This window comes from Apostichopus japonicus, chromosome 9, assembly GCF_037975245.1.
Source record: "Apostichopus japonicus isolate 1M-3 chromosome 9, ASM3797524v1, whole genome shotgun sequence".
NCBI classification, from domain to species: domain Eukaryota; kingdom Metazoa; phylum Echinodermata; class Holothuroidea; order Aspidochirotida; family Stichopodidae; genus Apostichopus; species Apostichopus japonicus.
Window position 1 is genome coordinate 20,042,259 of NC_092569.1, and position 23,767 is coordinate 20,066,025.

At 34.9% G+C, this 23,767-nt stretch overlaps 3 protein-coding genes and 1 long non-coding RNA gene across 10 annotated transcripts in view; all 4 read right to left on the bottom strand.

Moving 5' to 3' along the window:
* LOC139973152 (uncharacterized) overlaps positions 1-23,767 on the bottom strand; it is a 71,818-nt gene that overhangs the window by 22,840 nt on the left and 25,211 nt on the right. The window lies entirely within an intron of this gene.
* LOC139973121 (uncharacterized) lies at positions 445-8,002 on the bottom strand. Of its 2 annotated transcripts, none has more exons than XM_071979556.1 (5): positions 7,754-8,002; positions 6,935-7,207; positions 5,561-5,707; positions 4,644-4,737; positions 445-4,180 (listed from the first exon to the last, which is right to left on the bottom strand). In XM_071979556.1, the coding sequence occupies exons 1-5, from the start codon at positions 7,818-7,820 to the stop codon at positions 3,340-3,342; spliced, it is 1,422 nt and encodes a 473-aa protein (XP_071835657.1). In that variant the 5' UTR covers positions 7,821-8,002; the 3' UTR covers positions 445-3,339. The 2 variants fall into 2 exon arrangements, with proteins under 2 accessions (XP_071835657.1, XP_071835656.1); XM_071979555.1 differs by having other exon boundaries at positions 5,561-5,848; positions 7,754-7,999.
* Positions 11,019-17,579, bottom strand: LOC139973135 (sialate:O-sulfotransferase 1-like). 3 transcript variants are annotated; one of them, XM_071979577.1, is made up of 6 exons: positions 17,440-17,579; positions 16,253-16,522; positions 15,541-15,771; positions 15,191-15,247; positions 14,209-14,305; positions 11,019-12,406 (listed from the first exon to the last, which is right to left on the bottom strand). In XM_071979577.1, exons 1-6 carry the CDS (start codon positions 17,504-17,506, stop codon positions 12,121-12,123), a joined length of 1,008 nt encoding a protein of 335 aa, XP_071835678.1. In that variant the 5' UTR covers positions 17,507-17,579; the 3' UTR covers positions 11,019-12,120. The 3 variants fall into 3 exon arrangements, with proteins under 3 accessions (XP_071835678.1, XP_071835677.1, XP_071835679.1); XM_071979576.1 differs by having other exon boundaries at positions 11,028-12,406; positions 15,472-15,771; XM_071979578.1 differs by lacking the exon at positions 11,019-12,406 and having other exon boundaries at positions 14,222-14,310; positions 15,472-15,771.
* Positions 18,766-22,255, bottom strand: LOC139973142 (uncharacterized). Of its 4 annotated transcripts, XM_071979598.1 has the most exons (7): positions 22,174-22,242; positions 21,939-21,961; positions 21,477-21,552; positions 20,920-21,036; positions 20,432-20,503; positions 19,426-19,519; positions 18,766-19,142 (listed from the first exon to the last, which is right to left on the bottom strand). In XM_071979598.1, the coding sequence occupies exons 3-7, from the start codon at positions 21,538-21,540 to the stop codon at positions 18,776-18,778; spliced, it is 714 nt and encodes a 237-aa protein (XP_071835699.1). In that variant the 5' UTR covers positions 21,541-21,552; positions 21,939-21,961; positions 22,174-22,242; the 3' UTR covers positions 18,766-18,775. The 4 variants fall into 4 exon arrangements, with proteins under 4 accessions (XP_071835699.1, XP_071835698.1, XP_071835700.1 ...); XM_071979597.1 differs by lacking the exon at positions 21,939-21,961 and having other exon boundaries at positions 22,174-22,255; XM_071979599.1 differs by lacking the exon at positions 22,174-22,242 and having other exon boundaries at positions 19,426-19,456; positions 21,939-22,127.

Here is a 23,767-nt window from a genome sequence, read left to right on the forward strand (position 1 = left end):
CATAATCCGTCATCGATATGTCACTTTAGAAACCCTTTGTAGTTTCTATCATTAAAGATACTGTCATTATCCACCCCCTCCATCCTCCCCCAGGAATCAGCATCGGAATCAGTTTCCCTCATCGGAACCAGCTTCAACGGTCCCACGGTCACACTTCCTCCTTTATAAAATCGTGGATCCGTCTCAGATGACAATACGTAATTGCAATGACTTATGACTGTTAAGTGAATGCAGTATCATGTTTGACATTTTCGAGACAATTAAGGACATTAAATCTTTAGTGTGTGTGTGGAGGGGGGGGGGGGTGGGGTGGTTGCAGGGGTTAAGCTGGGTTATCTAACATATTAAATATTCATTGTCACCGGGCTACTAAAATAAATATGAACACCACAAATGACACTCAGTTACACATATTAGACATTATATTTCATGAGAGTTGCTCTCTTTCTCTCAAAGTATTTAATATAACATATGGATAGTTTAAAAACACTTTTTAATGTGAACTGATTGCCGTTTACTGATTTTCCACCTCAATATAATTATTCAACACAAGTAAAGAATAACACATATCCACTGTTTTTCATTATCACATGAAGTTGATCGCATAGTATTTATTACGTCAATATATGTGAAGAGTTGATATTTTCGAGGTCGGATAATTACTGTAGGCTGAGTAAAGTGCAGAGGTATACTATTATCTTTAATTAGTTCATATTTGGCAATCCAGTAATATCACACTAAACCAAATATATCCCAAACTGGAATCTATTTTACCAAAATAATCCTCCAGCTAAACTAACTTGAATTAATTACTTTAGGCTGTCTCTGATTGGTGAATAATTAGTCGAGACCCTAACCTTGGGGGACTGACGGACGAGGCGCAGCCGAGTTCATTATTGCGTAAACTTTTGGGTCGAGACTGCTTGTTCACCAATAACAGGCAGCCTAAATTAAATTATTCCTAAAATAACGGATGGTCAGAACATGATGTCATATCAGCCAAGCATATACGCAAGAATGAAAAATGACATATAGGAAGAGTATGTATGGTCATAACATGGGTCCGTTTGCTGGGGAAGGTTAATGTATGAGTGGTCTGCGTTCGATAATTTGATATTATGCAATAATAGCTCGCTTCTGTTTCCTTAATGTATGATGACGTTAAGTCCAGCTAGTTAGCGGGCAAAATACTTCTTTGAATAACACCTCATATGTTATTCTATTAATCCTCTTTTATTTTCGTTTTTTATTCTTTATTTCTCCACTTGCTCAGGAATGACAAAGATATACCATACACCCACAAAACTTTTAATATTTAGCAATTAATCCAGTTTCACCATCTAACAGTATAAAATTAGTGTGCATTTGATATGGAACTAACATTAAACATAAGACAACTATAAACATGTTAATGTACAGAATCATCCAAGGAATGTAATCAATGTCGTTTTACAAGCTTATTATGGATGTGAATTTCTATGGTTGCATTATTATTCAAATTGGAAGTAACGCTGGAAAAGTATACATAGTAGTGAAATAACTTTTTGGTAGTGTTCCTTCTCTCGGGTCGAAGCCTAGCCTAATCCCTGTCCTCAAAGATCTCGAGAATATCTGACAACCGCAGAGTAAAGATAATTGGTTTATACTTCATATATCTCATTTTTTCTTTATGGCTGACCCTGAGTATATCTCTTAGCGTTTAAAGGTATCTGGCTCTCAAGACTGTGCTATTGGAAGTTGGAATTGAAGGGTCCATTAAACTATTCACGTCCTATTTCAAAATGTTCGTGGATCATATCTTAATGATTACTTTTGGCAGACAATTCATTTTGTTATGCTGTAAATCGTTAACCCAATGCCATCAGTCAATATTGTACAGTAAACCATATGAAATGAGCCTTTCAACATCTCGCGTCAATAAATTAAATTGGGATGCCGACTTTGTCTAACACGTTGACCATTGGCTCAGTTCATCAATTGCACACAAAATCTTCATAGGAAAACATGTTGTGGATTAAAGACATGTTGTCAAGGATATAATAATAAAGTCTTCCCATTTATCTTTAACTAAGGGAAATCGAAAGTAAGATTCTGCCAAAGTCATCGTTTAGTATCTAACGGATGATAAATTTGTATCGTTATAGGTTTTTTCCTGGCTTTAATGTTATTGCTCTATATGAAGATATTAAAATATGAAGGGGTTTCACAACCGTCTTTGTTATCTTAAACTGCAATTTGTGTTGAATTTATTACACATTGGTGGTAGCACACTCAAGCAATGAAGGAAAGATCTTTACGGTGGATGGAAACGTTACCCTGTTGCTTCACTCCAAGAACATAGCAAGGGTTTCAAATGTGAAAACATCACATTGCCCTTTCGGGGTAAAAAGTTGTCTTAGTTTATATTAACTATGACAGTACAATAATATGAAATAGCCCAATGTTTGTATCCAGTTAGGTATATTTCTTATAACAGTAGCCGTTACCCAATAATCCTTTAATATTATACGCTTTGTTCAGAATATCAAAACGTTACAATTCATTTCATGAAAGCATGTACACATAAATATACTTTAATTTGTAGTTGATTGAAACAGGTCTAATATTCATCATTGTTTGGCAGGGAACGAATATGAAATATCTATTCTTATATTATCTGGCTTAGTTGCATGTAAAGTATTGTATTAACTTTCGTTTTTGCGTTGATTGCCTTTTTGGACAGTTGGACAATTCTGAAAGGGAAAGTTAAACAAACGATAAACCATTTTCTAAACAGACAATGTCATGAGAAGGTCTTGTTCAGTTTTGCCTATCCTCAGTTTGCATTCAACCCAGTTTTGATTGAATTGAACTGACACATATATAATGGGCATTCATATCCATGGATTGTTATTATTATTTTTACTGCCTATGGTGTAACATACTTCTACTTCACAACTAATAGCACAATGGACAATATGTGTTGTAATAATACATGCATGTGGCGCGTACCGAGCGACATTCGATATTTTTTGAAATGATAACTTACTGTGTGTCACTGTCCAAAAGAGACGAAGATGAGACGATGAAAACAGAAAATAAAAAGGGCCCCATCCCCCACCCCGCCTACCCATCCCCACGTCTACAATGACTATATAGTAAGTTACAACTCATATTCTGAATTATTACATATTTTATGGAGAAGAACGTTGCGACTTGCGTAATGGTCACTCATTGAATCCCAGCAATTCTTGTGTCATGCATATATATGCGTGCCAAAGTGCAATTTCTAGCTATCATGATTGTTGTTTTTCTTTGACATAATAATCTTACTGTATAAACCGTACCCATCAACACGCTCTATTCAGAACTGTTCTCCTTGAGTGTAGCATACATTATAGTGTTAGAAGCAGAATGATGACAACATGAACTAACATTCTTAGTTGCGGTCACACTTTCCCTTTGCAAAGAACTAGGACCCTGAAGCTGTTCGAAAAGTCGTTTAGCATTTAAAAATGTCGAATTAACATCATCACTATCTGTGGAGTGAATATCATTGATACCCCTACGAGCTGTCGTGTCCCTTTCAATATGTTCTTGCCCTTCTTTATTTAGAAAAACTGTCTTCTTTTTTCCACATTTAAGAATGTCTGTTTCATAGTTGAGTTTATCTTGCGTTAGGCAATCTGTCACACCTGGTATTTGATGCGCTCTACATACCTCAATATCAACGACAGCGTAAGGCTCTATGAGTTTATGGAAGTACGTTGAACTATTTTCACTCTTCTCGTCTTCTTCAATATTTTGAAGTTCATCAACCTCTTCATGATCCCGAGAAGATGGAGAACTATATGATTTCAATATTTCTTTTACTGATTGGTCAAAGAATTGACATGAAGCTCCTCTACATGTCTTGTATGTCGCCACAGCAGGTTCAACTTCAAGATTGCTATCTTCAATTGCAATATAAGTTGAAGGTTGATCCATATCGACAGGAGCAGATATTTTGAAGGATCCTACGTGATAAGAATGTCTAACACAGCATCTATTCCTTTCCATTGTAATTTCATCTTCATTATCTACATTAGAGGCGTCACAGTTATTTATTCCGCTACTTGTGCATGACAAATACGAATCCAGTGGACACTCCCGTGCTCGTCGCCACCATCGTGTTATGCTCCTTAATGCACCTGGGCGGCATCTGTGAATAATAATATGAAAAAAAAAACATGAAACAAGACAAGAACAATAAAGAACCCTCAAACTAAAACAGTACATATATCTTTGAAAATAGCCCCTCGTCTTCCACTTCCTATCTCCCTCGGGCCAATATTTAATCTGCACCAACACAATGACAGTTGTAAGTAACGCCGTAGTTCTTCTTAACAATTTTTCGCTTTGCAGCATAGGCATTGGTAATACAGGAATAATGTTCAAGACAGGGGTTATTCACATGATCGGCTGTTTTGGTAAATCCTCCCTATATTCACAGTTTTCTTTTGGTAAGTTTTTTCATTCTGTAATTTTCCCAATGTTGGGGTTTGCTTGTACAAAAAAAATACTGCATAATGATTATGGAGTTTCCTAGAGTTGTCCAGTCCCCAAACTATGGCGTCGAGCTAAAGCGTATGACAAACGTTTGGCATAGACCATTCTATACTTACTTGGAAATGAAATAGACCGAGCCAATAACCGACATGCACCCAAGGATAAATGACGTAGAAGATATAAGGAAATAAATTCCACCGAAACCGCTTTCTGTAAATTAAAATGATTCATCAGATCAAACCAAATAAATTGGATACTGGATATTCCGTGAATCAACATGAGTTTCATTTTACACTGCCATTAACAGTTTATGCAAAACGATATAACTTTTTTGTCTTATTTAGAGTACATTGATTTCAGTTCTGTAAGCTAATTACAATTGTTTTAGCCATAGAATTTTGAATAGAGACAATAACTCAACTAATAATAATTTTATACCTCGATAACTTGTTAATCATTAAATGTACTACATTCAATTACAAATGTCTTCGACTTACCGACATATTGCTGTAACTCCCAGCAGGAATTATTCAAAATAATCATTTTCAAAATATTATATTTTAGTTGGAAACGACAGTACTTGGAACGTGATTCTGCAACATTTCTTGTATGTTTAAAAGTCATAAATCGGACCCTTTTCTTAAAGTTCATCTTTTATACGAAACCCAAAGTATAATGTATATATATATTGTTTCTTGTTATAATTTCAAGGACTTGAATAAATGTATTTCAAACTCAACGACCTTGTATACATATTTCATGTAACATTTATATAGCAAATAAGAAAAGGGATTATTTAAGAATAGTTTGCGATATACAAGAAGGTAAATATTGTTACCAACAGTGGCAGCAAAACTGGGTACAGATAAACATTAAGTGTGAACATAATAGCAAATACTTATGATACTGGCACGATTAAAATGTCACCATTACACTATTTTTACCACAACGTTGAAGAAGATAGGTCAAAATTCATCCAAATCCTATGAAATGTCGAATTGAGAGTGAAATAGTAAGAAAAAGTTGAACTTACTCCTCTTAGCAGCCTTTTGTTTCCAAATTGCAATTCTTCCACTGCCTCCGCATTTTTCGGCTCCCGAACAAAATACACCATTTTCAAAGCAAGACGTCTTGTGCACATCTTTAGAAGGGAGTACGTCTTCGCACAAGCATTCGTTACCTCCAATGAGACCGTTGAATGAATGTGACATACATTTACGTTGACATAACTCTAAAGTTAAATCCGGAAATTTACCACCGAAATGGAAGATTTCTGAACTATCATTTGAAGAATGATGAAAGCAGCCCTGGTATTGATCGTCTTAATATGTAAATGAATATGAAATATGCAAACACGTAAATTAGATATTCGGATATTCATTTAATGAAGTAATACATGTTGATCAATGAAATCGAATCTGAAATACAGACTCAATGACGATCGCAGAAGAAAACAACACTGTAAATTGAAATAGTTCACGATGTTCCTTGAGTAATTCATCCGAGGTAAAAACTCAATAACAGACTCCAGAAAGACAACATAATAACATTGTTAATATACAATTTTTAAGAACATACACAATTACGACCTCACAATGGATTGCTACGTCATCGTTTAATTGAGTTCTACACGGTGTTCTTTCATTGTGTAATATGAAGTACTAACTCAGAAATGAACTCCAGAAGACATAGTTATGACAAATTGAAATTGAGTATTACATGCTGTTCTTTGATGCAGAATCTAGAAATACAGATGCCCTAACGACCTCACCAGTAATCATTACGTTATCGTTTAAATGAGTACTACACGGTGTTCTTTCATTATGTTTTTTGAAGTACTAACTCAGAAATGGAATATAAACAATGTCTAGCTTTAATGTGATATGGGGAATAATAAAATCGAAAGCAATTGACATTGTTAACATGTGAAAGTATATGCTGCCTAAAATCCAAGCTGTAACATTGCCGTGGTAACTTAGCAAACTTTACAATGAGCAAAGCTAGTGTACATTTTATTGGGCTTGAAAGATTAATTTAATAACTTTTTTATTTCCGTTAATGTTACTTTATTGAATGTATTTTTTTTTTATTTGCATGATAGAAATTTTGGAAGTTGGTGTAAGATGGTTGCCAAGACAAATGAAGATAAGATGAGAACAATTAAGTCACGTGATGTTATTGTCCACAGGCTATTACATCGTTTTACGGCGTATGATATATCGTATACGTGACCATAGAAAAACCTAATAGAATATAACATTATCAATATTTTCTCTTCTGAAGTGCTTTGATATCTTAAATGGAGATGAGTCATTTTCTTTCCATAAGCATATAAGAAATGCTGGTTTAGAGGTATGCAAACCCTATCCTTAAAATGCTGACAACAGTCGCTGTCTTTATATCCTACCTTGATACACGGCCAGAGCCTGTTCTCCGCCACATTTCACAGCTCCCGCACAGAATGTATTGCACTCTATGTCAGAAACATTTGTGAGTTTTTCATATAGGCCGTCATCCCCGTTTCTGCAGTGGCAATATGTTCCATTTTCCAAGCCGAAGTGTGTATAACTCCCAACGGCACAAAACCGAGAGCAATTTGAATGGCTTAAATCACTTTGATAGAGCCGTATTTCAAATTTTTCGTCAAAGTTACCAGAAAAGCATCCTAAGTAGTCTCTGTCTGTTTAAGAACAAACAAAAATGATCTTGGTCGGATTGGGTGAAGCGATTTACGAAAATAATATGATGACATCGAAAAGAAAAACTGGTTTACTGAGGTCACGAAATGGGTCAGCCAACATTGCTCAAAAAGTTAACCGTCTTGAGAATTTTAATTGATTTACACTATTAGTTTTATCTTAAGTTGAAAATGTGCTCGTCTTTTCTGCACGTCTTCCTCTTCTATGTCATAAATGCTCTTCAAGACAAGAAGCATTTTCGTTAATGTTTAGCATGATTATACCTTTATATAAACTTTTGCCATGTTTACGCATTAATGGAACACTGAATAGTAGAAGGTATACCGTTCTGGAATTCTCTTTATCTAGAAATTATAGCAATTTAAATGTTCCTTATTCTAACATAGTTGAAATATAATGATGTTGAAAAGAAAAGCATTGTGAATTTCAGAGGAATTCGCCCGTATTCTACTTTGAAGGTTGTATTGTAGATTCATTATGTAACACAGAACGAGTTCATATTTTTCAGACAACAAAAGTGAGCTCACCTGCAAAACACAGCATTGTTTCACACAAAATCACAATTATAAATACTTCAGTGCTTGAGAAACACATGATCAAATGTATCCATGTAATCCTGTGCAAAGATTATGACTTCAATTCCACCATAATATGGTACAGAAGAAACTGTCTCATTTCAATCATGAACAGTTACTCGTACAGTGTGCCTCATGCCGTATTTGCTACAAACCAACCTTCCAAGTTGTCTTCGTTGATTAAGAACATAACATATATGAGAATATGCCTTTATCGACTGCACGCTAACCTATACCGAAACCAAAAGCATCGATATGCTTCATTAGTATTCTGCATTCAGGTATATTTAAAGAGAATATTAAGATATATCGGTTATTAAGAAACCGAAACATGCTTACATGCATTTCAGTGATTTAGAAATATATGCTACATTATTAAAATGAATAACTCTGTATTCTATGCAATTCTTATAGCAAGGCCTGCATTGAAAAACCGAACAGAAAGTATTACCTGAGATAACACTCGCATGCCTAACACTTTATACTGTTTTAGTTTGCTACAGTAATTGACACTGATATCGTAGTCCTGCGGATTATTTTAGCATTATTCGCTTCTCAATCTTTCTTGTATATGTGCACCCGGTTTATAGCCTTATCATTGAAACTCAGTTTAAAGATTTATCAGTTAAAAGTGCGAGAAACCGTTAATCAGTTAAAACTGAATGTGTGTAAAAATTTCTTAACATGTGTTATTTCCTACCGAGAAAGAATTAACAACAGAATGCCGAAACAAACGAAGCGGCGCATAACGATTGATATGTGTTAACTCCTTACCAAGACAGGATTTGATTGATTCGTGGCAATTTGCCATTTTGCCAATTTGCTACAAGTCGCTTATGTGGGTTTCTACTGTCCTGGCCAATACGATATGATAGGACAATGGCAGTCCTGTAAAGTGATTCGACTTATTAGATTCTACATTGTTATGTCATGGTTTTCCTTAACCTATCCGGGAAATTTTAATATCGTGTTACAGTTGAAAGAATCCGAAAAAGACTTAAATCATGTTTTTTAATAAATAAAGACATGTGATTTGTATTCATATATTGAACAATAGCGTGTATAGGCAGTCCACAAGGCGCAGAGTTCTCTTTTTGGTTCGGAGGGTTAAAGCTTCAATACACGCATTGAAAGGCACGGGGACGATGTGTGTGTGGTGGCCGTTGGTGTCCAAAGTCCTCGGAAACTTGATTTCGGTGTTTTCTTCTTTATTGGTTACTGAACTCGTTTTCAGAAATATGCTGTTTTAATTGAACACCGTTTCCTCTTTATATTAAAACATGGGATATTAAAATATGTAAAGGTGAATATTGCCCTCATTTCCATTTGAAGTTTAACTGAGATTGACATTTGCCTATTGCAAAGAAGAAAAGAAATCACAATAAATATAAAAACCTTTATTTGAAGGAACTACATAGTGAAGTAAACCGGCCCATCGCTTGATTGCTCAACATTCAGTGACAACTTCCGTGCGTAATAATTTTGTCCTCGCCACGGAGGTTTGTGGACGTAAAGTTTGTTATCAAGAAAATGCATATTGTCATGCATATTGAAATCCCTAAACTGTCTCACGAAACAATTTGAACTTGATAATTTGTTATGCCATTTCATCATATCATATCAATATCATTAACAGTAGTTTTACAATAGTTATCTTCTGTCGTTGCTGATTTCCAGATCTCTGCGTTAGGTTGTAAATTGATATGGTATCATTATTTTCGATTTTTCGTTGTGATTACGCATTTGCAAGAGGACAGTTCCATGGGGTCAAATTCAAATACGGATTTACCATATTGTTATGTAGTAACTTCAAAGTTGTATCAATACCGTTCTATACTGAGTTCAATATATCGCGAGCGGCTCATCACAGTTAATTTACTCCATTACTCCTATTGATAGCGGTAAGGAAATGTATAGATTAGAGAAGGACCTTGCCACATTACAATATTATGTGTCAGTTAGCTATTTCGTCTACATCTGCCCATGTAGGCAGATGCTTTCAAAAATTACATTCCTAAAACAAGTGTTTGTATTTATCATTGAAATTGTGACATCTGGAATATTAGCTCAATCTGTCAATGCTCGTTGCATTTTGAATTTTAACAATTTCTCTTTGAGTAGAAATAGTAGTTTTCTTTTCTCTGTAGATAACTGTTTTACAGGAAATAAGGAAAGACGAAAGCCTTGTTTACATTACTTATAATCGTACAGTCTGCTGTTCACAGATGCATTCACAAATTATCGCTAAATTTAAACCAGAAATGCAAAAGTGCACGGTGCTTATGTAAATAGTCGTGCGTTTGTGGTATCTGAGACTAGAAGGTTGCGGTCTTTAGATATCATGGTTCCTAAAGTTTCCACGATTTTATCTATGTCACTGAAATGAAACGACCTCTCAATTGTATGTTTAAATTCAATGTATGTTTAAATTTAAATTCATTTCAATTAGTGAATTGTACCATCTATGTTTATTTATGCACCGGCTAATTAGTTGATATGTATTCGTGTATTTGTTGTAAGATTAAGGGTTTAAAATGTTTGATTTTATTTCCCACTTTCACATTATTCCAAACAAGACCAAACATTTAAAAGGAAGAAAAAGATAATCTTCCAACAATTGTGAAAAACAGAATACACACTTTGCTAATAAACTATAAATATATCAATTAATGAACTCGTCCATGTACATTATTATCATGCATAACAATAACCCTTGACCTTATCCAGGAAGAACCCCCGAAAAAGTGCAGTGATTGTTTGAAATAAACATCAAATATATATCAACTGTTTCAGGCATTCCCTTAGGTCATCATTATTATAATCCAAAGTAATAACCGTTGACCTTCGCGAGGCTTGTGATGATGTGATGTGATTGCTGGTGATGATGTGATGCGATTGGTTGAGAGAAATAATACTGCAACCAATCTTACGTTTTAACTGTAGAATAGTAAAGAAGGCGAGAGATCCAAGTTTGAATCATCCTTCCCTTTGGCTGCAGATAACTGTATTTGCCCTTTGCCCTCCTAATCCTGGTAGTGGGTTCTTCTTCTCACGTGAAGCACCTAAGTACAACATATGAGATATTATTGAGATATCTTGTCACAATCAAAGCGTTACAGACAAGTACGAGTAAACACACATTAACAAGCATACCGTCATGGCTTTTTTTTTACGATACAAATCAAAACCAAACATTCAGATCTTCGACATATAAAGTGCAAACAAAAAATAGTTGTAGTGTTCAGCTCTTGTTAAATGAGTATAAACCAATTTATCTCTCCACGTTGTTCTAGTCCTAATGTTGATGGAATTGATATATTCATTGATAACAGTGCAATACCTCTTGTCGGTCAATCGCGCTATAAATTTCTCTGTGTTTATCTTGAGTGCCAACGGAAGTTGTAGCATAATATTGGCACTCATATTTAGACAACATTTGACAGTGTTGTTGTTAGATTTATTGGTGATAGGGGTAAATATCCATGAGCAAAACAATATACATGTTAAATCTCCAATAAAGTTTGTATGATGATTTTTTTTAAATTTAATGTGTTAATATATCGCACTCCCTAAAATAGAACCAACGTTTAAGTGACTTCCTGTTTGTCACGAAACACTGTTAGTGTAGAGAAGAGGGCAACGAAAGTTGATTTATTTGTTGCAGACAATAATAGTATTGAATGAAACCAAAAGATAATCATAACAATGTCAGTAACATATTGAAAGAAAATTAAAGAAAGGGGTTGATAAGTTCATTTCATACTGATGATAAAATAGCTCCTGTATATTGCTATAAACTGTCACGTATCGAAACCGATGTTGTACATTAAACCGACATATTTTATTAGTAAACTGTGAATCTGCTGCAATTCAGGTAAAGGAAGAAGGAAAATAAAAACAGTAAGAAAGAGAGTAAAAAATAAACAGTGCTATTGTTGAGTGAATAAAACGACGTAATTGAAAGCAATGAAGCCTGTCATTTGGGAGGTCATGGGTTCGATCCTCGGCATGCCCCAATTAAGGTGGGTGATTTTTTTGATCCAGGCGAAGTTCCCATCTGAACTGGCCTTAACAATTGTTTACAATTTAATAATTATCCAAGACTGTAAATCGGAAGTGTAAGTAATAACCCATTTATGGATTAGGCATACGTGGCTGCCTAGCGTTGTAAAGTAACTGCCTTCCATGTCGATATATACACTCGCTTCAATCTTATATACTTAAAGTTATAACTAAGCGAAATCAGCTATAACACTAAACTCCACTTCGTGTTCTCAATAACGGTAACAGTGGAAAAAAACTCCTCGTACATTTCGTGTTTAGATATCATATAACCCTAATCCATACGCATCAAGTGAGTCAGCTTCCTGTGAAGGTCCCGTCTCCCTTCCTACCGTTACATTGCCTGTATCTTGTAAGGAATGATCTATTGATTCACAAAGAGTTCCATGATATGATTCAACAACATACTCCACGTCGGTCATATCATCCGGGTTCTCAGCTAAATATGAATGACGTACATCTATATTTGGTCTCCTTTCGTTATCATATTTAATTGTCGGTTTGGGGCGCATCTGCGTAAGGTACCAACGTGAAATCGTAGATCTGGTGGCAAAATGTAAGATTAATGAAGATAAACTAATTTTAAAGAGAGAGAAAAAAATACACCAAGTCTTCATGACATTACGGCATGCAGAGGTGCGCTCGAAGTTGTGTCAAAGTGAAATGGTGTACCCAATGTAGAGATATAAGACTATTTGGTCATTTTGATGGATCAGAAAAAGTTGAACACGCGCATTATCTATCTGTGTTGACATATTCTGATGTAGACACTCAATTCTTATATAAACTATTCCAAATTTATCTTATTTGATTTTTTCCTTGATGTAGGATTTTTTCGGTCACATTAAAATATTGTTCATTCATACTTAGTAAAGATTCCTAAATCCTATTGGTCCATTCAGGTCAGCTGACCGTGGTTAATCCTGTGAGTAACTCACGGTAAAATTACCGGCGGATGAATGCAATTGTTACCATGTTTTGTCGTCTGCTTTGCTGAGCTATTGAAATTCATCAAAAACACAAAATCTTGTTCAAAAGTCTTGCAAGATGCCATCACAGGTAAAGGACGCGAAACCATGGATCCGCACTCGAGTCTAGGCCAAAGTGTAGGCTGCACAGCTGTTGCCTCCAACAATGACATTAACGTTACTGCTGCTGTTAGGGCTGAAACGTCTAACATGTCCAAACTGTTTTTCAAATGTTCTTTCCAAAGTCCTGCGAATGTTTACTTCCAAAATTCATAGTAATATCCGTATTAAAACACCAAACAGTTGTGGATGCTTTGAGTTTAAATATATCCAGTATCTGTCCGTAATTAAATGTTCGCAAGGTCGTTATGTTGCTCATAGTGTTATAAAGTTAAAGTTAAACGACCGCAGTGCCAAGCACTGTGTAGTGTGTACGTTCAAGTGAGTGTACGTGTTCAATACAAGGCCTACTATGTTATCGTATGGCTGTATACCATACGTACATGTTTGTCCCTAGAATGGTTGCTATGGGAACCAGAAGCTGTAGGGCATTGATATGATGAAGCCAACTAGTAATTGTTTGTAGTTCCTTGTTATTGAGACCTTTCAAAAATAGTTTTATGGCCGCAATATTGCCAAAAATTAGTTAAATATTATTATGGTTCATCTTTTATGAATGACAGCCTTTCAAAGACGTTTCCTTTATCATTATTCACTATCGTTCAGTATTACTTTATAATTGCACATGTACATTAATGTTATGCTGGTTGTTAATCGTTAATTCGACTTACGGGGCATCACTTTAATAAATCTTCGGTTATATTTAACCAAAAATGTTTTTTTTTATGATTTTTCCCCCACACAAATGGTAGTGTATGAATGAACGGGGTTAATCAACGGTCTAGCGTGCGTTACTCACAGGATTAATGCACGATCGGGGAATAATGCAAGCGATGCACGAGGGCGGAGCCCGAGTGCATCCACGCTAGACCGTTGATTAACCCCTTATTGAAAACCTCACAGACGCAAGGAAACTCGTTCGGGAGCTGCATGATTTCCTTGGGGTAAACTCATGCCGCATGTATATGCCAACAGATGACAACAACAGTCATGTTTTTTTCAATAAATATTTGCAAGGATTGAGTATCAGCATGCCTATTCATTAGTCTATTTCATTGTTGAAAACGTAACCCTTGCTCTTTCTCTATATATCGTGGTATTATGACATTGCGTCATGTAGTATAGATAGAGGAACGGTGATGGGTCCCATCTCTCACACTGGACCCGGGGCTTCTGAATCCTTAGCATTACACAATTGATATATTATTATTGTTATAACTAGTTTATTTTATGATATAGTAGAATATCGATATTTACCTGCACAATGCAATTCCGGCAATCCCACCAATTAACACTCCTACAACAAACAGGAACGCTGTGATGAAATACCTGCTGGAAGTCACGACAGCAGGATCTGTGCTAATGAACAATACAAGCTTTCAGAAGGTAAATACAAATAAATAAAACGAGTAGTACATAACCTACACACACACAGGGGAGTAAGAGCTTGGGGGCAAAACATCAGAGGGGCACTTTCTCAACCACCACTCGTTATGCTATATACGATACACACCGGCCATGTCACTTAAATATATATAATGTGTTAGTATGCTATCAATACTAGTATGGTGCACGTGACTCTATCAACCTGCATACTGTACTACATACTGTACTTCTGTCCATCCATAATTTATAACTTTCCGAAAAAATCCTCCTGTGTTCATTACTTGAACAAAAGTCTTTAGCAACCTCGGTTAAATCCTTAGCATGTACAGTTTAAAGATAAATAATTAAAATAAAATATTAAAATTAAAAAACGCTTAAGATATCCAAAAGACAGTTCTTCATCAAAGGGGAAAAATATTTATTTACCAGTAGGGCACATTTGCTATTTTGAAAAAAAGTGGGGGAGCACGTGCCCCTAGTGCCCCCTGGTCCTACCCCCTGCACACACATATGTATATGTATACCATAAAATACACACACACACACCTATGTATTATATATATATAGCAAAGATTCAGTTGTTCATTTCCTGCTGTAATACTGCTCAATGCATGAAAGTAGAGCAAGTGCATAATATAGTATACGTAGCCTATATTTTATGGTAACCTACATCACGTTGCTACTCGAGGTTGACGGTCAATGCGGCGATCATCATACAACAGCATAGTTAAGCATGATCATTCTCGTTGGTTAACAATTTTCTCGCTTTGATAATTTGCTTAGGTCATTGTAAATTGGATTCGTTAACCTGTAACCAACTAATATACAATCCCACGTGAAAGGTAATACATACCTTGAGATGGAGTTGCTTCGGTTGTCAAGTTGACCTCAACAGGAATCGAGTATGGTGCTAACATAGAAAAGAGAAAAATTTATAGTAAACAGAACATCTGATTCAAACTATTTCAACATTTCCTATTTAAGTAAGTAAATTTGAAGCAATTTTCACCCTGAGGAAATGTTTTCAATGTAAAATATGTCACGTCACATAACGGTTTTTCCAAGCTCTAAATTCGTGATAATTATATGACTAGGGCAATTTTGTAATATTACCACGAATAGCAATAGACTCACTTATATTTTTTAGTTCCTTAATGTGGTCCCAGATTGCAACATATCCATAACCTCCACAAGTCTCCCCACCTGGACAAGTTATTCCTTCCTCTACACATTGGTGGTCTTCAAGAAACTGAGAGTTGTTTCCGTCGCGCGGAGACTCGAAGCTACAGAAACATTTGTTTCCTTCTGCTAAGCCAATGAAAGGATAGGCTTGACAACGTTCCATGCATGATCTAAGAGTTAGTTCGGTAATTGATCCCATGAAATGAAAGTCGTGGTCAGTCGTATGGTTCAAGCATCCAAAATAAGTAAAATCTGTAGGAAAACAAAACAGGCCAAGTAAATATTTCAGACAGTGCAGTCCTGGATTCTGCTGTAAATTTAATTTTAAAAGAAGCTTTGTTTTTAATTGTGTTCTAGCCGATATTGTCTACATAGGATGTATTGTTCGTATACTTCAAGGCTCAACTTGATGTGTGTTACTTGTACAGTACTGTGGTTCCTACGAACACTATATTTAAACAGAAACATCTATGAGTGACTTGCAACAACAACATTGGAGCTCTTCGTGGCGTGTTTGAAAAAGTTGATTTCATAATAATGTGTTCATAGTTCTCAAAGAAGATCAAATTGACCTCATGTCGACGAAAGAATGAAAGACAATATTTCAGTGACTTACAGTAGCATCAAAGCAATGCATTTGTGTTGTTTGTTTTATTTTTTTGCTCTTAATAATGTAAATTGAAATATTTAGCGATATTTAACCCACCTTATGTTTTTATTTTTAAAAACTTACTAGTGTAGACCGCCATTGCATCTTTACCACCACACGTTGGTCCACCTGAACACAAAGTATCACACCGTGTATCTGTAACAGTATTGTAAGCCTGGTGTTGACTTCGATCCGTCCCACAATAACAGTAAGATCCATACTGAAGCCCCAATAAAGTGTAGGTATCCACGTCGCATATTCGGGCACAAAGTGAGACCGTTAGATCGGGTCGGATATGTCTTACAGCAAGTACACTGGAATGGTTACTGCTATAGCAACCAAGATAGTTCCCACCTGTTGGTAAAATGAAACATGCAGTCACAGAATCATCCTTAAAACAAATTCAGAAAAGGTATTGTAGTGACATGAATACGTTAACAAGTAATATTCACATTTAGTTTGTTATTTTTACGAATAGATTTACTAATTCAACTCTAAAAGAACATAATGTTAGAATAACAGAAAGGACAACACAAAATTGGAAGGAAACTGACACGATTTTGTTGACGTAGTCCGTAAATAAAAAAGTTACAATTAAATTTATCCAAAGTCTACGACTGGAATTATAAGATACGAAGACACTGTGTATATTTGGCAATATTATATCTGATTGGAAAGTTGAAAACAATATTTTGAGATACATACAGATAGTTTCTGTTGATGAGTTGCCGAACGGTTGCTATGACAAGTCTGCAGTACATTTATTCCAAATATATGCTAATTATTGTTTTACACATTATCTTACTTTCACCCAATATCATGATATTTCTTCATTACAACTTTACAGAAACAGATAACAACATGTCATGTGCATTGCCCTTAGTTGTCACGTTAAGGTCTTGTTATTGTAAAAAAGGGCACCCTGTGTGAATTAACTCAGTAAACCACGAGTGTTAATACATCTGATTTACTCAAAAAAAGTCACACATTTCATATTTTCTACTTCCAAGGAGTTTCGACGAAAAACCTCCTTGGGTATTTCAAACTTTTATTTAATACAGAATATCGATTATAGATGTAAAATAGCATTCCTTTTATTCTTGTGCAGTATTTACACGAAAATATGAGAGAAAACAAACGTTTAAAAGACTGCCAAAATCTGAGGTTTTACTCCCAGAAAATAAATCATTTGCATAGACTATTTATTATGGTAGGGAATAAACGTTTGCTGAGTATTACGTTCATACAACACAAAGATTTTCGTTACTTACCAACTGAACTGACAGCCGATATTCCTACCAAACTCATACACGTCACAAGCGTTGTTACATAACCCATACTTTCCCAAAGCGGACGAGTTTCTGCTTTAAATTTTCTGTTCAGATGTATGAAATATTGTTTTTATTAATTCTTATCGACGACAGCGTTGACTTTTGTATTCGTGTGTACAAGCAGTAATGGTCAGGTTTACAAAATGCATACACTCTTGAATGAGAAACAATGCCTAGCACAAAAACTCTTTACAAATTCTTTATGGATTTGTGTTAATTAGTAACATTTAAAGTTTATAGAGAGAATGAATGTTACTGATGTAATAGTACAACAGACAGTAAATTATTAACTAGCTTATATAGTCAGAATAATTATCAAAGCATCGCACAAGGAAATGATGCCTTCTGTCAAGGTTGTCCGACGAGGTCTGATTAATTCCACATACAGCAAGTTTACGGCTGCTTTTTGGCAGAAGACTGTAATTGCTCTGGCTGGAAATCGTTTCTTCGACAGTTCAATCCAAACGAACCAGTATTTTGCTTTCAAAATTAAGAAATACTCCTTTAAAAACTAAATTTATTGGTGTAATCAGCATTTCAGCGGTGCAGAGTTTTTTGGTTTGCTCCTCTTGTTTCGTTGTTTTTTTTTTCTAGCATGTTAACATTAAGCCTAATTAGGTTTGGTAAAGCTGGGTATGATTTTTCGATGTCAGTTATTATCATGACATGTAAAACAGCAACACTCTCGCTGCAAAATACATTTGTGAATCAAATTTGGTGAAAATAGCATTCAGGAGATCTAGTCTAAACTTATGCTGTTTTTCGGTAGTAAATCAGTTTAATCAATAAATTCTTAAACTGACTGAATAATGGCGATTTGCTAAAAGATAACTTGTTTCCTTTTTTTTTTTTATATATCATCAATTTTGAGTTGAAGATATCAATACAAACATGATTGTCAATTAGTAGCAATTGATTCTTGTTTATTGCTTAGTTAGTTCGTGATATTTCTTATCAACGTGATTGAAAGAACTTTACACTAAATAAATAAGACAACATAAACTTTCGTTGATCGTTATTTCAAAATACTACTCCACGGACGATCTGCCGATTTAAAGCCAAACGAACGTCGTCTTCCATATATAATCAAAATTGTTAATCGGTAGTTGCCAAATCCCGCGCATGCGTACCGATCACGAGCAATGACTTTTAAAGTCTCACCAACGTACATTATACTCGTCTTGAATGATGTCACATTAAATAAACAAACTACTATCTCATATGTATAAATAACGTAACAAATGCAATTTATTTGTATCTGTGTGTTGCATTGAGTCTACTCCATCGTTGCGTATACTTCGCCTACATCGAAATATATAATAGAATCACAATCCGCATCATATCTATCAGCTTTGTCGATGGTCGACGCAGATTCAGAACCACACGTTTTGTCCCGATGAGATCTACTGGTATTAACATGATCATCCTTTTTATTAAAAGACAGTGACTTCAGTTTCAGAGATTTCTTTAACTCTGCTTTACCCACAGTATCTTGTATCGCAGACGGGTTATTATCATCTGCTTGGTAATAGGTAGAATCTCCAGGTTCGTCTACTGCTGCTGCTGAGGTGTCAGTCAAAACTTTAGGAGGATCTCGCTGAAACTTCGATAGAAAGAAACTTGTTGCATTTATCAGCTTCGGGCTGTCAGAAATCAAGAGAGATATAAAGGTCAAATGTAGTGTTGGGAAGTTCGTTTCGTGAAAGACGTTACACGTTATTCTAATTAAAAAATCCAGGAGGTAGACATATTTCGGTCTATGATTTATTGCTCACAGAATGGAGTGAATTGCGATATATGATCTACAATATTAAGCATTCCATATGGAGATACTTATATATTATTTACCACAATTCCACGAAGCATGAGAAGATATGATGAATATAAGACACATATTTTAGTATATTATATGAATTTACACAGTACCTTAGTGTTAGATATGATGTTACCGATCCAACTGCAAAGCCAATGCACAGAATTCCAATGACAGCAATGAAGAGAAAAACTGAACCGTTTCCCCCTGATTAATTTAAGAGAACCATGATTATGATAACAGTTTCTATTTAAAGAAAGCTTATATTACTACACTTCATTGTGTATATTTTTATATTGTATATATTTCATTCCTTGCATTTTTTTATTGCTCCGTTCTTTTCAGTATCATCTTTTTTACACATGAGAAGATATGTGATAGCTGTTGGTGTTATTTTACCATGAACGGATTATTACTACGTAAGATAAATGAATAATGGATAAATGAATAAATCAAATGAAGACATTAGCACACAAAGAATCTGCGTGCGAAATGACAAGAAGATATTAACTGGAGGACAAAACAGTACAACTGAGGGCAATTAAAGGGAAAAAATCAATTAATGAAAATAATTATGTTAAGCTATCATCTCAATATGGTTGTGTTAAATTAAAATAAAAAGTTCGTCCTCAAAGATAAATGAATATATAGCAGAAAGTTGATGTATATCATAGTCGTATAATACAAATGTTAAACTAACAATATCACACGTAAGCACAGAATGACAGGAAACAAGATAATTTTACTTTCAGTTTCCAAATAGATTGAAATGTATATTCCTGGATGTAACAGTATACAACTTGTTTAAAGTATATAAAATGAAAGGGACTTTGAAGAAGCCATTTGATGCAGTCAAAATAATGAATTTCTTGATCATTTCAAAATGACAACAAAATAAAAAAAACTAGATGAAATGCAATTCGCCCTACAATTTCCAAATGAGTCATGTAGGCCTTCTACAAAATTCGGCAATATTTGTGAATTTACATAATCCTTTTAACAAATTATTGCTTTTCTGTCATATTCGTAGGCAAAGTGAAAGTGAAATGTTCGTCATAATAAAAATACAACAACGTGTTATGTGTTTTTACATATTTATGTGTCCTTATGTGTACTCACTTGCAGTAATGTATGACTCATTATAATTGGTATGAACTAACAAGTTCTGTGTAGACTTCTGACTTAATGGATCTGAAAGGAAAAAAAGGAGTGTATAGAAAAATACTGTTGTGAAAGCTGCTTGTCTGCCTAACTACTAGTTTGATGATTAATCACATATACTTTATTTAATTAGTACACTTGTAAAATCAACACTAAATTATAAGGTTAAGGCTTATCAATAACATAATGCTGACGGCCCCATGTATTGCTTATCATATAAAGACAATAGACATGCGTTGGTACGTGTTTTTATTATGCTAGACCTAAACAGGGATGAAACGTTATTCAGCCCACGGTGATGTTAAGAAGATCTTTGGATTTTAATACGGCAAAATAAGCTACAATGGTATGCTGTGGTATGTAGATTTCTACATGGCCCACTTGGCCCATGGTACTATTTGATTAAAAAAAAAGCCGTAGCTAAATTAAACTTCAAGATATATTACACTCATCAGCAGTGGTAGTTAGTAATTCATTTTCTGCTGAATTATTTTCTGACGTGAGACTGTTGGCTGATGACACAATTGCGGTTATCCATTCTTGGTCCGTGGTCCTTCCCTCACCTGAGTGTGAAGCAAAATCCAATTAGATATAACATATCCTTCATGTAATCACCTAACACACCTTACAACTATATGTTTGCCTTGAGTTTGGCACAATCTGATAGTATGACACTGGACCGTTACAGAATCGAGAACAGATTATACACATATGCTAGCAGTTATACACGTCAATTGATTATATAACGAAGCAGTAAACATGAATCTTCTTTCACGTATATCTATTAGTGTGGGATCAGAATGATTCGATAAGAGTAGTCGGTATAGTTTTATCGATGTAAGTCTCTTAGACGATTGACTTTTATCCAGTTACAATGGAATGTTACATAGCTTTCATCAGAGCAACAAGGAATGCGTAAAATTCAACGACAAAATACAGACCACAAAACAACTCAAATGACTTGAGGATTACTCAGTAATGAATAAATTGAAAGATGACAAACCTTTGATAAAGGAGAACGCGCTGAACAAACAAGCAGTTAGCAGTAAAATATGTTTGCTATTCATAGTCTCGTGTGGCTGATGAGAAAACAAACTTTTCGAAATGTATCTGACAATTTCCTCTCAGGTAATAATACCGAACTACCGCAGGTACTTGTCTACCTTATCTGAGATTAAAGGAAAAATTCCACGGTATATATATGTATATAGTATATATACGAGCGAACAATGTCATTGCGTTTTTTTTTCTCCTTTCTGTGGTATTAAAATTATATGTGATCAGTCTCTCTAAGTAGATCAAAACATAAGTAAGCATTAAACAATTTGAATACCTCGCTAACTTAAACCTGATTCTTGCAAATTGTTAAGAAACTGCGATACGAAGGACGTGGTGCTTTTTCATTCGATCTATTAGGATCTAATAATGATAAGCACACTGTCCGACTGAATGATATGCGACTTACCTCAACTCGGCAGTTGAAACGTACTAAGAAAATCATGGAAAACCGAAAATAAACTGGTCAACGTGTTGCGTTTACCCAACTGTACGTAGGCGACCGCCTTGGGATGTAACAAATGTAACTTATTAAAGCACCGTGAATAACGTATGGAACACCAGTCGTCGTTAACAGAAAACAGCGCGGGAACAGCGCGGGAACAAATCAACTAAAATGGTAAGGAAACGTGCAGATTACTTACTTTGTCGATACCGGTCATCTTCAAATGTTGCAACGTATTATAGCAAACACGTCTTTCATCACCCGGAAATTATATGTTGTCTTCTTCGCTATATAATAACTTGAACGATGAAAAGGAAACTGTCATGTAGAGTTCAACAACCTTTCGTCTTTTTTTTGACAACTGTATTCAGTTAAGAAACACTTAAACGGTAATTCAAGATTTAATGTTCATCGACAGAGATGACAATTCTGAAAAAAAAATACTTAAAATGAAAGTTGTTGTCAAGTACGTAACTCTTTAACGAAGAAAGAAAAGTAAGATCATTAGTTTAAAAGTACGTTGTTAAATTTGAATTGAAAGAGAAACACTGTCAACATTACCTGTAAATTGCAGGGATATCTCTGTAGACAAAAGATGTTAGCGATATTAAATATCCAAAAACAGATAGCTCAAATCAGCTGTCCTTTCGATAATTGGGTCGTAAAAATTCCCTGATCATATAAACTGTACTTGTTGTGTACACTGTGTAGTCAGCAGAATAAATCGTTCGAAGTATTAACTGACAGATGCATGATAGTAGACTTTCTGTTGTAAATAACAATACGGGTTAATGCAATCCTACATACAAATCTCCTATCATACAGGTGTATATTTACCCTAAAAGTGATTAAGGATCAAATTATGTACACGTAGTATATTTAAAACGTTTGTCGTGTCACTTTTTGAGAGTCAGAAACTCTCTTGAGTTCATAAAACATATATAGTTGGCAGAGTATCAAGTTTGAACAAGATGATGTTCGATGCATCTCATTGTTCGTCTTGTAAATGAGTTACTGTTTAGAATGCCTAAGCATGATAATGCGTTAATTAATGTATAAACATTGATCAAAGATTATAAAAAAATAACCATGTTTTAACATAATTTGGCAGCAAGCATTATTGGATTGATGTAATTGACCGTGGAAGGAAAGTTTTAAAATAGTTTGAAGTATGATCTGATGAAGAATGTGTACAAGCCACACGGTATGTTGTACAACGATCTAATATAATTAAATATGAAAAGATGGCAAAAAGTGGTTTAAACTGTAAAGAAGAAAAAGTACAGGCAAGTTTCACCATGAATCGAAAAGGTAAATGTTTCTTTTTTTATATGCTAGAATTAAATAGATAATTATACGTTAACCAAGTAGAATATATGGTTGTTTCGTACAAAGACTTACATTTGTCACCTTGGTACCTACTGGAGCGAGCGGATTTAATCTCTAAAGCCACATTACTTATATTTATTCCCGAGTTTTCTTGTAATTACAATAAATCTGTTCAATTCCTACAAGCTAAACAAGAGGGTAATCCGTGGAGTTGCATATTTCAACGCCTTCAAACCATTTAAGAGGAGTTTTTGACACAACATTGCCCTTTGCCTCGAACCACGTTACCTTTGACCTCGGTTCCCACGGCAAACACCTATTTTGATAGAACTAGACCATTTCCATTATACCCATGGCGGTTCTATGTCAACTCAATGTGTTCCCTTGGAGTTAAAACAAGAACAAATTTTCAAGAGAATACAATTTTTATAAATTCCTGTCTATGAACCCTATGCCTAAGTTTG

Bases quoted from the DNA above. Each gene is read 5' to 3' on its own strand.
- LOC139973121 (XM_071979555.1), bottom strand. From the start codon at position 7,820: ATGTGTTTCTCAAGCACTGAAGTATTTATAATTGTGATTTTGTGTGAA. The intron at 7,208-7,753 runs GTGAGCTCACTT...GTTCTTAAACAG, and splicing joins AACAATGCTGTGTTTTGCAG to ACAGAGACTACTTAGGATGC. The intron at 4,738-5,560 runs GTAAGTTCAACT...TTTAATTTACAG, and splicing joins ACAAAAGGCTGCTAAGAGGA to AAAGCGGTTTCGGTGGAATT.
- LOC139973135 (XM_071979576.1), bottom strand. From the start codon at position 17,506: ATGGGTTATGTAACAACGCTTGTGACGTGTATGAGTTTGGTAGGAATA. The intron at 15,248-15,471 runs GTGAGTCTATTG...TTTCTATGTTAG, and splicing joins TAAGGAACTAAAAAATATAA to CACCATACTCGATTCCTGTT. The intron at 12,407-14,208 runs GTAAATATCGAT...TTTTGCCACCAG, and splicing joins GCCGGAATTGCATTGTGCAG to ATCTACGATTTCACGTTGGT.
- LOC139973142 (XM_071979596.1), bottom strand. From the start codon at position 21,974: ATGATTTTCTTAGTACGTTTCAACTGCCGAGTTGAG. The intron at 21,037-21,476 runs GTTTGTCATCTT...CTTCACACTCAG, and splicing joins CGCGTTCTCCTTTATCAAAG to GTGAGGGAAGGACCACGGAC. The intron at 20,504-20,919 runs GTAATATATCTT...TTTTCCTTTCAG, and splicing joins AACTACCACTGCTGATGAGT to ATCCATTAAGTCAGAAGTCT.